The 16900-nt window shown below is 38.0% G+C and overlaps 1 protein-coding gene across 2 annotated transcripts; it reads left to right on the top strand.

Annotated features, from left to right (window-relative positions):
- The first annotated feature begins 7945 nt into the window (after positions 1-7945).
- On the top strand, positions 7946-14470 carry LOC110917508 (coatomer subunit alpha-1). 2 transcript variants are annotated; one of them, XM_022162049.2, is made up of 5 exons: positions 7946-8099; positions 8198-8425; positions 9269-9763; positions 10486-13453; positions 14004-14470. In XM_022162049.2, exons 2-4 carry the CDS (start codon positions 8218-8220, stop codon positions 13431-13433), a joined length of 3651 nt encoding a protein of 1216 aa, XP_022017741.1. In that variant the 5' UTR covers positions 7946-8099; positions 8198-8217; the 3' UTR covers positions 13434-13453; positions 14004-14470. The 2 variants fall into 2 exon arrangements, with proteins under 2 accessions (XP_022017741.1, XP_022017739.1); XM_022162047.2 differs by having other exon boundaries at positions 14001-14470.
- The last annotated feature ends 2430 nt before the right edge of the window (positions 14471-16900 follow it).

Raw genomic sequence — 16900 nt, 5'->3', positions numbered from 1 at the left:
CCCACGCATCCGATAGAAGTATCTGATGGATCTTCATATCATGGTCCGCAGTATCAAGGCCCAGACAGCTTTATGGCCTTGTTTGACCGACATGAGTGGTACAACACACCATCTCATCAGACATCGCAACCGAGACATCCACAGGATCCCTCTGAGGATTCACGCTTTGAGGCAGTTACGCCACCACCTCCGCCACCGGCACAACCAGTAATACCTGATCCGCCGAGGCGTAGGAGGACAAATGCTCGTATGTCTACACGAGGAGGAGGGGGTATCCACTTTAGCACTCCTCGACATTCTAGTAGTAGCCACTATCCGCCGCTACAAGAAGAAGGACCTTCAAGTCCTATACAAGAAGCGAACTCCGCACCTACTGCACGAAATTCGCCACCATTTGGGTATGACCAACCCATACCAGCTTACACAGGTCCAACGGCTTACAACCCGTTTGAACCATCACAAGCTCAATATAACTACGGCTATGAGCGCGACCCATATGTGGTGTCGGCTAGATATAATGCGCGCTACCCTGACGGAGCACATGGAAACATGGGACCACCGGATTACTCAGCTCATGGGTATCCAATACCTCCCAGACCTCCAGTTCCGCATCAAGCGCAACAACCACGATTTTCTCCTCCTGAACAGGAAGAAATACTCCATCGACTAGATCGTGTGGAGAGAGAGTTCGAGGAAGAAAAGAAAAGCCACCGAGGATTTCTCAAAGGCTTGGCGAATCTACTAAAGGGCAAAAAGAAGAAACGTGACCACTAGCCCTTAATAGTTGTACTACTGTAATTTCTACTTTAAAATAAGTCCCTGTGTGGACAACTTATCGTATTTCAGTCCCTACGTGGACTTATCTTTCGTCCTTGCACGGACACCTATCTTGTACTAGTCCCTGCGTGGACTTGTCACTTATTTTAAATCTCTATGAAGGTATGTATTATTTGAAAGACCCGTTTAGGGCAATATGTAATTGTATTTGAGATTTTGGAATGTATGTTATGAGTTTTGTTTTAATATATATATAAAAATAAATCAAAACCATTCCTTTTATATTGATCTGCCTAAATAAAGAATCTTAAAAGGTGAAACCTAGCTTGGGGTCTTTTAAGATCTAGTCAAGATGGTACGACCTAACTAAAAAGATTCTGATTCCCTGTTAACCTCTGTACGCATGTTAACATTCATGGCAGATGTGATTCGTTATAATCACGCACGTCATTCCTATACAATAAATCCTTTAAGGATTTCAAAACCCAACTAAATGATTTTATAAATCGTGGGTTAAATCACCAATGAAGGTGATCAATATTAAAGACATCCATTAGTGATGCAATGCCTACGGGCCAGTATTATAAAAACATCCATTAGTGATGCAGTGCCTACGGGCCAGAACTATTAAAACATCCATTAGTGATGCAGTGCCTACGGGCCAGAACTATTAAAACATCCATTAGTGATGCAGTATCTGATGGAACAATACTTTATAATTATTTAAAATGACCGAAAACTTAAACTCGTTACGGGCATTACGGAAGGTATCCTACTGATACCAAAATACTTTTAAGGCATATTGACTTAGGAAATAAGCGTAGGACTCTTATGATTAACCGTTTCGCCTATTTGCGCACACGGTACGGCTCATGAAACTAGTTTTCGTGCAATAGCCGATATGGGTCAAATTATATTATTTGAACCCCAAAATCCAGAGTATGGACTATAAACCCATATAAAACAAGTCACTGAACTTGTTGGGTCCAAATCATACTCCATTCTCGGTTTTCGCCTTTTCGTGCGAATTAACCATATCTATATATCGGAACCAACCGGTTTAAGCTACGGCTAATACAAGGACCGTTAGGATTCTAAGAGGTTAATTAAAACCTTCGTTCCAGATTAGGAGCCCCAGTAAAAGCTATCGGTGACTTGATCTAAATTAAGGATTAATACTTGCAAAGGTAAATACTTTAACTTATTTCCCCTATATGGGCTTGGGTTACGGTATATTAATACCGCTTGATTGAGCATTATATAATTCCATCGCTTAGGTGGTTAATTGATTTAAATATGATCGGCTCATTTAAACAGTTTTGTTGCTTATAAGCCTTTGGGGGGTTTAATGACCGTTGTCCCGGATATCCTTGGCATCATTTTACGAAATGGCCACGACCATCGACATCCCGGTGTAGGCGTACACCCGGTATAAAGTGTCGACATTAAAATTAAAAGACGTAGCCGTTGGTTTTTATACTACGGTTTTACGCAAACGTGGTGTGTCTATAAATCTTTAACCCGGCACGACCCGGGCTACTGAACGCATAAAAGAACATGTAAAACGTTCACAAGATCATTATGAATTTTCCCAAGTTATAAAAGAGTTTGTGCCTTGTGCATTCAAATCAATTTTAATAAACATTTTCAAATGTGTCAGTTGAATGTATTTACCAGTGTAAACTGACGTATTTTCCCCAAAAAGATTAAGTGCGGGTACCTAAACGTAATTGGCTGGTATTAGCTCCCTAGCGTCGGGATAAGCCTCGCAAGCTTGATTGCAGTATCTGATGGAACAATACTTTATAATTATTTACGATCCACTGTGGATATATTCAACCCTTGTAATACATTTTGATATTACGATCAAAGGTTGAAGTTTATATATTTATCTTATGCTTCCGCTGTGCATTATATAATTGTGTGGTTTGACTATATTGTTGCCAACATCGTCACGGTAATCCCCCACCGGGCCCACCGGTGAGACACGTGGAAATCGGGGTGTGACACCACACTAGCACGATTGCCCTTTTTAACCATCTTTCGATCTACCACTACAGTTGGATAAAACAAGAACCGAGATTGCACCGGTAAGGGAAGAACAATAGAATGATCACCCCTAGCTGGTTTTAACAATGACACATGGAAAGTGGGATGAAGTTGTGCCTCCGCATGTAAGTCTAACTTGTATGCAACTTTACCAATTTTTTCCAAGATTAAGAATGGCCGAAACACTTAAGACTTAGTTTATTGTTTGTGTTTTTCCTTAAAGAATGTTGTTTGTAATTCTGTAAACGCAAATATACCCATTGCGCTACATCAAACTCCCGTTCACTTCTTTTCCCATCTGCTACCGGGTTCATTTGATTTTGGGCGACCAACAATGGCTGTCTCTACTGTTTGATTGTTCGCTCCCTTTCACCACATAATTGATCCACAACTTCAACAGTACAATCCTTAGGAATATAAGGAACAAAAATAGGCGGTGGATACCTATACAAAGCTTGGAAAGGTGTAGTCTTGATTGAAGAATGATAATTGGTGTTGTACCACCATTCAGCCAAGGTCAACCACTTGATCCGAGGCAAGTTAGTACTAAGTGTCATACTTCTCAAATAAGATTCAATACACCGACTGGCCACTTCAATCTGGCCATCAGACTGAGGATGGTAGGCAGTTGACATGTTTAATTGTATTCCATGCATTTTAGTGAACTCTTTCCAAAAATTACTCAGGGACAAGGGATCTCTGTTAGACACAATGGTTTAAGGCCATCCATGCAGCTTAAAAACATTATCCATGAAAGCTTGAGCAACCCCAGCAGCTGTATAAGGGTGTCCCAAAGGAACAAAATGACCAAACTTAGTCAATCTGTCCACAACAACCATAATAGAATCCTTCCCCTGCAACTTAGGCAACCCTCCTATGAAATCCCTCGAAATATCAGAAAAGATATGTATAGGAACAGGTAAAAGTTGCAGTAACCCAAGGTATGCTACATTCTCAGACTTGATCCTTTGACACACATCACAAGTTCGAATAAAGTGTCTAACGTGCTTGTGTAATCCCTTCCATTTGAACATTACTTTGATCTTTTGATTAGTAGCATGCACACTAGAATGCCCCCCCCCATACTTGAATCATGGCGCAACTTAATAATATCTCTCTGTAATTCTTCATTATCCTACTATCACTTTGTTGCCCTTCAACAATACTTCCCCATTCCACGTGTACCCTTTCACACTCTCTCCCTCAATCAACTTTTTTATCTTATCTTTAATCACACCATCATCGCGCCATGATCTCTTAATTCTATCCTAAAGAGTCCCATCCAATGTAGACAAAGACATAGTAAATAAGGTAGGACCTTGGACCCTAGACAATGCATCAACCACTTGATTTTCCACTCCCTTCTTGCACACTATTTCATAATCATAACCCAACAATATGGAGAGCCAAGCATGTTGTAAAGGTGTGGTTAACTTCTGTTTCAACAAATACTCCAAACTTTTTTGGTCTGTTCTGATAACAAAATGACTAACAGACAAATAATGGTGCCAATATTTCACTGCATAAATGATAGCTAAGAGCTCCTTCTCGTATACTGATAAAGCTTGTTGCCCAGGAGATAGTGCTTTGCTGATAAAGGCCAAGGGATGGTTGTCCTACATTAAAACAACCCCAATCCCCAATGCAGAAGCATCGGTTTCTAGCACAAAGGGCTTATCAATTTTTGGAAGAGTTAAAAATGGAGGTGAGTAAACTGCCTCTTTAAGTCTTTCAAAAGCACTTGTAGTTCCTCAGTCCATACAAAGTTATCCTTTTTAAAAGGGAAGTCAATGGCTTTGCTAGAAGACCCCATGATTAAATAATCTCCTGTAATACACTGATAACCCTAGGAAACCCCTCAACTGTTTAACATTAGTAGGTCTTGGCCATTGCTTAATTGTTGCAATCTTCTTTGGATCAGTTGCTACTCCTTCCTTTGAAATAATATGACCCAAATATTCTATAGTAACCCCCTCCAAATGCACATTTAGAAAGTCTTGCATGCAACTTAGCTTTTCTTAAAACAGTCAAAACCTCCCTTAAATGTTCCACATGTTGATCTAAAGATTTGATGTACACCAATATGTCATCAAAGAATACAAGCATGGATTTTCTTAAAAACTCCTTAAAGGTATGATTCATTAGAGATTGAAAGGTAGCAGGAGCATTGGTTAAGCCAAATGGCATTACCAAAAACTCAAAGTGACCCTCATGAGTTCTAAAAGTTGTTTTATGTACATCATCAGGATACATCCTAATTTGATGATATCCTTATCTTAAATCCAACTTAGAAAATATTGTAGCTCCCCTAAATTCATCTAGCAGTTCTTCAATCAGAGGTATAAGATACCCATTCTTAACAGTTGCATCATTGGGCCTCCTATAATCAATACACATTCTCCAGGACCCATCATTTTTCTTGACTAGTACCACAAGAGCTGCAAAAGGACTGGTACTGCCCTGTATAACCCCTGTACCCAGTAACACCTTAGTCATCTTCTCTATAACATCCTTTTGTGTAGCATGATACCTATAAGGCTTTTGACTAATAACCATAGACTCATCCTTTAAAATAATCCTCTGATCATATGCTCTGGATGGCGGTAAACAATTGGGAGTGGCAAAACTTCCTCAAATCTTGTAACAAGGATTGAATCAAACTATGAGTTACCCCATTAGAAACCACAGTCTTGTGTTGGTATTGTTCCTCACCCTCCACTTGTTGTAAACTGAACAATTGAGATTGAACAACTTGGTTACACTGTGATGAAAATAGATGACTCATCAGCTCATTTGAACATAATGAAACCCTATTAGTATTACTTCCCTGCAATTGGTAGACCTTATTATCTACCCTAAACTGCATAGTTAAGTCTTGAAAATTCCACATAATACCCCCCAAGAGAAGACAGCCATTGTACCCCCAACACCATATCATAACTGGCTAGTGGTTATACTAACACATCAACTTTCATCCACAAACCCTGCATCTGCCATTTAAATCCTGAACAAACTTTCGCATACAACAACTAGAACCATTTGGTACCCCTACTTTCATTTCTTCTATGTCTTTCATTACACAAACCAGTTTGGCAGCTAACTTCTAATCAATGAAATTATGAGTAGACCCAGAGTCTATCAATATTTGTAAGGTTTTGGTACCAATATTTCCCACTACTTGCATAGTAGAAAAAGAAGGAATACTTGTTAAGGCATGAATAGAGATAAGAGGGTCAATTGTTGTAGTGTCAATCACTGTATCTTGAATAACGTGAACAACGAATAACATGAACAACAAGATCATCAGTCATATATCCCCCTTCTTGTTGTCCCTCATCCTCCCATCAATAACTTCTAAGACAAACAATTGCTTATTTGGACATTTGTGGGTAGAGGTAAATTTGTCATTACATAAGAAACATTCCCCTCTTGACTTTTTATTTTCAATTTCTTTACTAGTCAACCTTCTAGTGGTGGTCAATTTATGATTGGTAGAAGGATTAGGTAACAATGGTAAATGTGATGTATAAACTGGTGGTTTGAACGTGGATATAGGTTTAGGGTTATGAATAAATTGGGAAGATGTTGGTTTAGAACTGAATGAAGGTTTAAACTGGGATTTCGTCTTATCATTAGCAAGTTTATGTTTCTTTTACAACATATAAGCCTCTTTCATAGTCTTAGGGTCAAACATACTAACTGGACCCCCTAATTCAGGTTTAAGACCCTTAATGAAAAGACTAATTGCATATTCTTATGCAATAGTTACCCTTTATAGATTCTCATCAAACTCACTAGAATAAGTCTCCAATTATAGTAGAAGATAGAATTCCTATAGCATCTCTAAACTATTGCTTAGAAAACCTATCAGTGATTGTTCTAGCATATTTGCCCATGTAACACTAGCAATAGGTCTAGTTTTTGCAAAATTGTTATGCCATTTCATAGTTTTTCCTTCCAAGTTAATCACAACATACCCGACCTTGTAGTGTTCTGGAGTATCGTCAACATCAAAGAAGTTTTCACATTTACACACCCGATTAATGTCTTCAGTACCATCATAATTTGGAAATTCCAGTTTTCCCAGCCTAAACAATCTATCATTTCGATTGGAATTATTGAGATCTTGATTGGTATTATTTGTATTGTTGGAACTGGATTGATTATTGTTGTTATTGCTAACCAATTTCTCCAATAATTATCTAAAATCATTAAAGGTATGCTCTGTTTTTGCCAAAAATGTATCAATTTTGAGCAACGAAGTTGCATTCTCCTTCAAAGTCTTTTCAATTTCAGATGGACTTCTTGTTGTTTTCATGGAATTTGAGTTAGAAACACTCTGTTTTATCAATTGATTATCGGATTCAATTTGTAAACGGAATTGATCGGACAATGATCAATTCTAACGAAGAAACAAGGATTCGAATGGAACTGACCAAACAATGATCAATTCCAACTGAAAAAAAAAACCGCAATTCAGTACGAAATTCAATCGAATCGGAGATCAGTTCACGAATTTGGAACGATATGATTAATTCTCTGATCAAATTGATTTGTAGAGTACCGAGGATCGGTAGCTCTGATATACGTTGATACGTGAATGTTAGAGAGAGAAAGAGCGTTAGAGAGAGAGAGAGAACAAGAAAGATCACACAACCAACTAACTATTCCGTTATTACATAACTGTTTAAGTACAACCACTATTAACTGCCCTAACAGTCTATTAACGACTAACTAATATACTATCCTATAAAACCACTCAACTATTACTATATTACAATTATGACCCTGTATTATATTTCCCATATCATAGATCTAGCGGTTCTTTAAACGAACCTGACGGTTCCAAACCGAACCGAGATCCAGTTTCACCCATATTTAAAAACCGAAACCGAACCCTAAATATAACAATACGGTTCAAATCTAGCGAGTAAATTGTTCATCCCTACTCTCGGTTTCAACCAGACTGGATCAAAACATCGGTTTTTTCTTTTTTTTTTTTCTTTTTTTTGACAAAATGTAATAATGTATGACCGACAACCGTACAAGCTGTTCCTTATTCGAACCGGTATCAAACCACCGGTTCAACCGGCTACTTCGCATCATATAACTGTGATTTAAGACACTGGATCTACATCTACCAGCACTCGTCTATTTCTCTTTCTCTATCTACAATCAAATGCCTTCTGATCTACGCACTCACAAATCTACATCTTGATCTCAATCCGCCAGATCTATCCATCCAATTAGGTCTCAAACTTCCAGATCTGAAGGTACTCATCACGCAACTTAACAATTCTTGCTAATCTAGAGCATTAACCGAATTTGTTGAATTGATTTTTGTGTTTGAATGTTGTAATTGGTTAATTAGGGTTTTGTAACGGTCCGAAAATGTTGACGAAGTTTGAAACAAAGAGTAATAGAGTGAAAGGGCTGAGTTTCCACAGCAAGAGGCCCTGGATCTTAGCTAGTCTTCACAGTGGAGTGATCCAGCTATGGGATTACAGAATGGGCACTCTTATTGATCGGTTTGACGAACACGATGGACCGGTTCGTGGAGTTCATTTTCATAAGTCTCAGCCGCTTTTCGTCTCTGGAGGTACATTTGAATTTGTTGTTTAATTGTTGATATCTTGTTTCTGTTAGGTTTTGTTAGGCTGATCTAGGTTTAAGTTTCATATAACATTGTTGTTTGTTAATGTTATAGTTGGATAGAAGATGATTGGGAGTTTGTTTGGATCGATGCATTTGGTTTCTGACTAGTATATTAGAGCCTATTGGCTTGGTTCAATTGATTGATTAGTTTGTTAATATTACGATGTTCGGGAAGTCATTCGAGTTTATGTAATCGGAATCTGTAAACGTAGTCATATCTGTAGTTGCAACTTTCAGTCTTCTTTTTGTATTAGATTCTAAATAGCTTTTGCATTGAAAAATATTGTTTCTCTTAGGTTTAACTAGGCTGATCTAGCTGTAAATTTCACATTACTTGGTCCGTAGGCTGGTGGTTTAAGTTGAAGATAATAACAATTTGGTTAGAGTCTTTGATATTTTTAATATTCTAATTGTGTATGAATTAGGATACCTTGTTTAGCAAGTTAGGCTAGTATATATAGATCGATCAAGTTATGATTTCATCATGAGTTGTAATTGAGTTTTGAGTAATTTTCTTAGTTATAATAAAATCTTAGGAGTTATATTAAATTGTGTGTTTCGTGTTTATCAATTCTGGACTTAAGGTAAGTCATTCGAGTTTATGGAAATCTGTAAACTATAGTCGTCAACTTTCAATCCTTGTTCGGTATTAGATTCTAAATAGCTTTTGCATTGACAAATGGTGCTTGTAGGAGATGATTACAAGATTAAGTATAGTCATATTTGTAGTTTCAATCCTCTTTTTTAGACTCTGAATAGCTTTTGCATTGGCAAATGGTACTTGCAGGAGATGATTACAAGATCAAAGTATGGAACTATAAACTGCATAGGTGTCTGTTTACTCTTCTTGGACATCTTGATTACATCCGAACCGTTCAATTCCATCACGAGGCCCCTTGGATTGTTAGTGCTAGTGACGATCAAACTATCAGGATTTGGAACTGGCAGTCGCGTACTTGTATATCTGTGTTAACCGGACACAATCATTATGTAATGTGTGCTTTGTTCCACCCAAAGGAGGATCTTGTGGTGTCAGCATCATTAGATCAGACCGTGAGGGTTTGGGATATCGGTGCGCTCAGGAAGAAATCGGCTTCCCCTTCTGATGATATCCTTGGGTTGGGTCAAATGAATGCAGATTTCTTTGGTGGTGTTGATGCCGTTGTTAAGTATGTTCTCGAGGGCCATGATCGTGGAGTTAATTGGGCTTCATTTCATCCCACTCTTCCTCTTATCGTCTCCGGAGCTGACGATCGCCAAATTAAGATCTGGCGAATGAACGGTAAGATTTTTATGATCTTGTTTCTTTTAATCCTTTTATATGTTACATTTATGAAGTTATTTCTTCATGAAAATTCTTGAAGGCATGTATTGCTTTTGTTTTTTTTTTTTTTTTTTTATCTCGAGTAAGATGCCAATTTCGTCCCTGAGGTTTGGCCAGTTTTGCGACTTTCGTCCAAAGGTTTGTTTTTTCGCATCTGGATACAAAGGTTTGAAATCTTGTCATTTTCATCCGGCTCGTTAACTCCATCCATTTTTCTCCGTTAATTCAAGGGTATTTCCGTTTTTTTGGGTAACTTAAAAGGCAATTCGGTCTAACGGATTCGGTCAGGGGTATTATAAATGCTTGTACATAAAATGAAAAAGACCGAATTGCCCTTTAAGTTAACAAAAAAGACGAAAATACCCCTGAATTAACAGAGAAAAATGGATGGAGTTAACGAGCCAGATAAAATGGCAAGATTTTAACCTTTTGGATCCAGATGCGAAAAAGTAAACCTTTGGACGAAAGTCACAAAACTGACTAAACCTCAAGGACGAAAATGTCATTTTACTCTTTTTTTCTTGTATATGACACACATGTTTGTCTTTTTTGTTTTGTGATTCAAGAAATCTGAAAATAACTTTCATTTATTAGTTTTCATTTTAAAAAAGCTTTATTTTTTATAATACTGCTTTAATTAAGGATGTCGATTGTCGAGTAACATGCCTATTATGTTTCAGATTCAAAAGCGTGGGAAGTAGACACATTGAGAGGCCACATGAACAACGTTTCATCAGTTCTTTTTCATTCAAGGCAGGACATCATAGTCTCAAACTCAGAGGATAAAAGCATACGCGTTTGGGACGCTACAAAAAGAACAGGCCTCCAAACGTTCAGGAGGGAGCATGACCGTTTCTGGATCCTCTGTTGTCATCCCGAAATGAACCTTCTGGCTGCTGGACACGATAGTGGCATGATCGTCTTCAAATTGGAAAGAGAACGCCCAGCCTTTTCTGTCAGTAACGACTCTCTGTACTACGTAAAAGATCGCTTTCTTCGGTTTTACGAGTTCTCAACTCAAAAAGACACACAAGTTATACCAATCCGTAGGCCTGGTTCCGCCACATTGAACCAGGGTCCTAAAACGCTTTCTTATAGCCCTACCGAAAATGCGGTTCTCATATGCTCAGATGTAGATGGCGGATCTTATGAACTGTATATCTTACCTAAAGATAGTTACGGTAAAGGTGATACGGCTCAAGAAGCTAAAAGAGGCGTTGGCGGGTCAGCGGTTTTCGTTGCGCGAAATAGATTCGCGGTGCTTGAAAAGAGCACCAATCAAGTGTTAGTCAAAAACCTAAAGAACGAGATAGTGAAGAAGAGTGCGCTTCCGATTGCTACGGATGCGATATTCTATGCGGGTACGGGTAACTTGCTATGCAAGGCGGAGGATAGGGTAATCATATTTGATCTTCAACAGCGAATGGTTGTTGGGGACCTTCAAACTTCTTTTGTAAGGTATGTGGTGTGGTCGAATGACATGGAGAGTGTTGCGTTACTTAGCAAACACTCGATAATCATCGCTGATAAACGACTTGCTCATCGTTGCACTCTTCATGAAACGATCCGTGTTAAAAGCGGATCGTGGGATGATAACGGTGTGTTCATATACACAACGTTAACCCACATCAAGTATTGCTTACCTAACGGCGATTGTGGAATCATAAAGACGCTTGATGTTCCTGTATACATTACGAAGATATTTGGAAATAATATCTTCTGTTTGGACCGAGATGGCAAAAATCGGTCGATAGTTATCGACGCAACCGAATATCTCTTCAAGCTGTCACTTCTGAAAAAGAGATACGACCATGTTATGAGCATGATACGGAACTCCGAGCTATGCGGGCAAGCCATGATTGCATATTTACAACAGAAAGGGTTTCCGGAGGTTGCGTTACATTTTGTGAAAGACGAAAGAACTCGATTCAATCTAGCACTTGAAAGCGGAAATATTCAGATCGCAGTTGCTTCCGCTAAAGAAATCGATGAAAAAGATCACTGGTATAAGTTGGGTGTGGAGGCCCTTCGTCAGGGTAATTCAGGTATTGTCGAATACGCATACCAGAGGACGAAGAATTTCGAGAGGCTATCTTTCCTGTATCTAATTACGGGAAATTTAGATAAATTGTCGAAGATGATGAAGATTGCAGAGGTTAAAAACGACGTTATGGGTCAGTTTCATAATGCGTTGTATTTAGGTGATGTTCAGGAACGAATCAAGATTTTGGAAAACGCGGGTCATCTACCACTAGCGTATGCGACAGCTAAGTCCCATGGGTTGAATGATATCGCTGAAGGTCTTGCGGTTAAGCTTAACGATAATGTTCCAGTTTTACCTAGTGGTAGGACCCGTTCTCTTTTGATTCCACCGACTCCTGTCTTGTGCGGTGGAGACTGGCCGTTGTTACGGGTCATGAAAGGGATATTTGAGGGTGGTTTAGATAGTGTAGGACGGGATGCACCAGAAGAGTATGAGGATGCGGCAGATGCTGACTGGGGTGAGGATTTGGATATTGTGGATGTCGAGAACGTTCAGAACGGTGACATCAGCATGGGGTTGGAGAATGACGAAGTACATGAAGAAAACGAAGAGGAGGGCGGTTGGGATCTCGAGGATCTCGAACTTCCTCCTGACGTTGAAACCCCAAAAGCTATAAATGCGAAATCATCGGTATTCGTGACACCGACACCTGGCATGCCCGTGAGCCAAATTTGGGTTCAGAAATCGTCTCTGGCTGCCGAGCATGCCGCAGCAGGCAACTTCGACACTGCAATGCGATTGCTAAACCGACAGCTGGGAATAAAGAATTTCACACCGTTAAAGTCGTTGTTTATCGATCTTAACATGGGAAGTCATACTTACGTACCGGCTTTCCCGTCATCTCCGATAATCTCTTTAGCCATTGAGAGAGATTGGAGTGAGTCAGCAAGCCCGAATGTCCGGAAGCCACCTGCACTAGTGTTTAATTTTTCGCAACTGGAAGACAAACTCAAAGCGGGTTACAAAGCTACCACTGCGGGGAAGTTCACTGAAGCTCTACGGCTTTTTATGGGTATACTTCATACTATTCCTCTGATCGTAGTTGAATCAAGGAGAGAAGTGGACGAAGTTAAAGAGTTGGTTATTATCGTTAAAGAATACGTTTTGGGTTTGCAAATGGAACTTAAACGGAGAGAAGTTAAAGACAACCCCGTACGCCAGCTGGAGCTAGCAGCATATTTCACTCACTGCAATCTTCAGCCGCCTCATTTGAGACTAGCGTTGATGAATGCTATGAGTTTATGTTTCAAGGCGGGTAATCTGATAACCGCATCGAACTTTGCTAGGCGTCTTTTGGAGGCTAATCCTGTTGAAAGTCATGCTCAGAAAGCACGTTCGGTTATACAGGCGGCTGAGAGGAACATGAAGGACTCCACTCAGCTGAATTACGACTTTAGGAATCCGTTTGTGATTTGCGGGGCGACTTACGCTCCTATTTATCGCGGACAGAAGGATGTTTTGTGCCCGTACTGCACTTCACATTTTGTTGTTTCTCAAGAAGGGCAGATTTGTGCTGTTTGTAACCTTTCGGTGGTTGGATCTGATGCATCGGGTTTACTCTGCTCTCCAGCTCAAATCAGATGATTTGAAATTCTCCTTCATCGGTAATGAATCCACTTAGATTTAAATTAATCATTGAGTAAAATGCCATTTTCATCCCTGAGGTTTGGCCAGATTTGCGACTTTTGTCCAAAGGTTTAATATTTTGCATCTGGATCCAAAAGGTTTAAAATCTTGCCATTATCCAATTTTCTCCGTTAAGTCAGGGGTATTCTTGTCTTTTTTTTCAACTTAAAGGGCAATTCGGTCTTTTGAATACTTGTACATTATGCTAAATGCTTTTACATAAAGCGAAAAAGACCGAATTGCCCTTTAAGTTAACAAAAAAGACGGAAATATCCATGAAATAAAGAAGAAAATTGGATGGAGTTAACGAGCCGGATGAAAATGGCAAGATTTTAAACCTTTTGGATCCAGATGCGAAAAAACAAACCTTTGGACGAAAGTCACAAATCTGGCCAAATCTCAGATTCTCAGGGACGAAAATGGCATTTTACTCTTAATTTTTTCAAATATGTTAATCAAGCTTATTTACAGATAATATACTATATCTATACTGATGCCTTGTTTAAATTCTTGGAATTCGAACAGAAGAAATCGGATTCATTATACAGGAAAAATCAAACCAGTTAGGCGCCTCATGCATATTCCCGCTGTGTTCATGTTGCTTGTTGACTGGGATGATTCGATATTTTTATCTCTTCAAAGAGGACATATGCGTATAAAACACCAGTTGGTATATCAAGTTACTTCTTGAGGTTTACTATATTTCGCCCATAATATTCACTTTTTGATTGAGAGATTTCTGCCTTTTGTTTTTTTATGTTTATATTACAGTTTACTGAATTCGGGTGTTATCTCGTCTCTAATGTTTAAGGTCAGATACCCATGGTTTGTTGTTTGTAGTTGAGCAGAATCCACGGTGATATCAGGATTGCTCAGAATCAAATTCTTATAGTTATTTTTTTTAAATGACTTTTGATGTTTTTTTTTGTGTATCAATAATAATAGTAGGGGATATTAATTTTGCTGGGTTTTTTTTGACCCACCACGTTTATGAATTGAGCTTATTGGGTTGAACTAAATATTTTAAGTTGATTATAGTATGTGCCTTTTTTTTTTTTTTTTTTAATCCAAGTAGATTTTCTTGAAGCTACAAAGGAAATGGATGTAGATTTACAACTTTCAATGATATGTCCAAAATAAAATGATAGTTTTTGTAAAACTTTTCCTGATATCAGACTTTTATTAAAAGCAGGGAATCAAACGAACCCTTGTGCAGTTAAACCTTTTTTTTCAACTTACATAATCCTTCAACTTTAATGCATGTATCTTTTAGAAAAAGGGGCGATGGAGGTGGTGAACTGGGAGGGCTGTTCAAATTGCTCAGTGCTCGACGCTCGTTCGATGCTCGCTCGAAAGATGCTCGGAAATTGCTTGTTTGATTTAGCTCAATTGAAAAAAATGCTCGGTTCGGATCGGTTCGGTTCGTAAATGAACCGAGCACGAGCAAAGGTCCGCTCAGTTCGGTTCGGCTCGGTTGGCTCGATTTATTTTTTAATATATATATATATAGAGTGGGGATCCTACGGAAAGTGTGTTTTTCCTAAAAAGTGTAAAAAGTCATAGAACACAATAATTTCAGGCATAAAACACATCTAAAACTCACAAATAATAGAATGAATATTACTAAAACACCATATTCAAACTCTAATAGTCCATAAAAACTTCAAACACACCATCGTAGAACTATGAATATAAAACACACAATGCTAAACAAAATAAAGCACAATAATATTTGTCATTCCACAATCAGAGCCTTAACATCTAAAACACAACACAAAACCCACATACATGATGTTTTAGTAATCTTCATCATATTATTTGTGGGTTTTTGGTGTGTTTTATGGTTGATATTATGGTGTTTTATGACTTTTTACACTTTTTAGGAAATTTGGACTTTCTGGCCAACTCCTATCCTATATATATATATATATATATATATATATATAGGGAGGGGCTCATGCGAGAACCACCCTTGTTGTGAGAACTTTGAGAACCAATGTGAACACAACCTAAAATCAGTGTTGTAAAAATCGCGACTAGGCGACGATTAGTCGGCGATTAATCGCTAGTCGTCCAGTTACTGAGTAATTTTTCTTAAATCGGACCATTAACCGACTAGGTCCGACTAGGCACGACTGGGTCCGACTAGGCCAGCCAAAAGTCGACGATTCCAGCAAAAAAACCTGTATATTCCGGCCAAAACCTCTAAATTCCGGTCAGCTTCCAACCAAATCATTTGAATTCCAACAATTAATCATGTATACTTAAATAAATGAGTTGAGTAACATTTAAAACCTAGCTACTTAAAATATTTACCTATAAAAATGTATATATTTATACATGAAACTGAAAATTACATATAAAAAACCCGATCCGATTAATCCTGATTAATCCCGAGTAATCCCGAGTAGTCGCTAGTCCCCACTTCACCGGCCGACTAGCGACTAGCGAGTTCTCCAACCTTGCCTAAAATAGCTAAAAAAACCTACCCCCCCCCTCCCAAAAAAAAAAAAAAAAAAAAACTAAACCCCCCTCCCCTACCCCCCAAAAACCTAACCCCCCCCCCACCCCCCAAAAACCTAAACCCCCCCTCCCCCCCAACCCCCAAGCTAAAATACTAAAAACTAAACCCCCAAAAAACCTAAAAAAATCTAAAAAAAATCTAATTTTTTTTTATATATTTTATGCTAAAAACGCTACTTTTAGTGGCCGAAAAAAAAAATTTTGAAATTTTTTTTGTTTTTTAAATTTAATTTTTTTTTGCTTCGAAAAGTAGCGATTTTTATATAAAAAATATTAAAAAAAAAAATTTGTGTGATTTTTAGCTATTTTTAGGCATTTTTGGTGTGTTCACATTGGTTCTCACAATAAGAGGTGGTTCTCGCATGATCTTCTCCCTATATATTTACAGAACTTGCAGAACTTCTAATAAACAATCTTTTTATTTATATATTTTTATGTTTAGAATAATTTTATCATTTATTATGTGTATTTTTACGATTACATACATGTTAAGAGTAATTTTATCATTTTATAGGGTGGAGTTATTGTAAAAAAGACCAAAAGTGTGAGAAAGGTAAGAAAGAATCTCAACCATTAGATCTAAATTAATTGAAAAGGGTAAGATTGTAAATGCATTAACAAATTCAAATATGGTAATCCTTGATTTAAGGATTTGGAGAGAGAAAATCCTTGATTTAATTCATTTTAATTTTTTTTGCATCATTCACAGAATCAGAGCCATGTTCATGACATGGTGTTTTAAAAAATTCATAGTTCAATTCATGGTGTTTTTACGAAAATAATATAATACCATTCAGTACACAAAATAACACCATTCAGTACAAGATATAACACCATTCAGTAAACAAAAAATAACACCATTCAGAAACAAAAATAACACCATTCAGAAACAAAAAAAAAAC

Source organism: Helianthus annuus, chromosome 16 (genome assembly GCF_002127325.2).
Source record: "Helianthus annuus cultivar XRQ/B chromosome 16, HanXRQr2.0-SUNRISE, whole genome shotgun sequence".
Classification (NCBI taxonomy): Eukaryota; Viridiplantae; Streptophyta; class Magnoliopsida; order Asterales; family Asteraceae; genus Helianthus; species Helianthus annuus.
The sequence above is the reverse complement of the archived record's forward strand: the minus strand, read 5'-3'. Positions and strand labels throughout refer to the sequence as shown.

What these genes read in the sequence shown, in the direction of transcription:
- LOC110917508 (XM_022162049.2), top strand. Translation starts at nt 8,218, where the DNA reads ATGTTGACGAAGTTTGAAACAAAGAGTAATAGAGTGAAAGGGCTGAGT. An exon ending in GCCGCTTTTCGTCTCTGGAG is followed by an intron (nt 8,426 to 9,268) that starts GTACATTTGAAT and finishes TGGTACTTGCAG; the next exon opens with GAGATGATTACAAGATCAAA. An exon ending in TAAGATCTGGCGAATGAACG is followed by an intron (nt 9,764 to 10,485) that starts GTAAGATTTTTA and finishes ATTATGTTTCAG; the next exon opens with ATTCAAAAGCGTGGGAAGTA.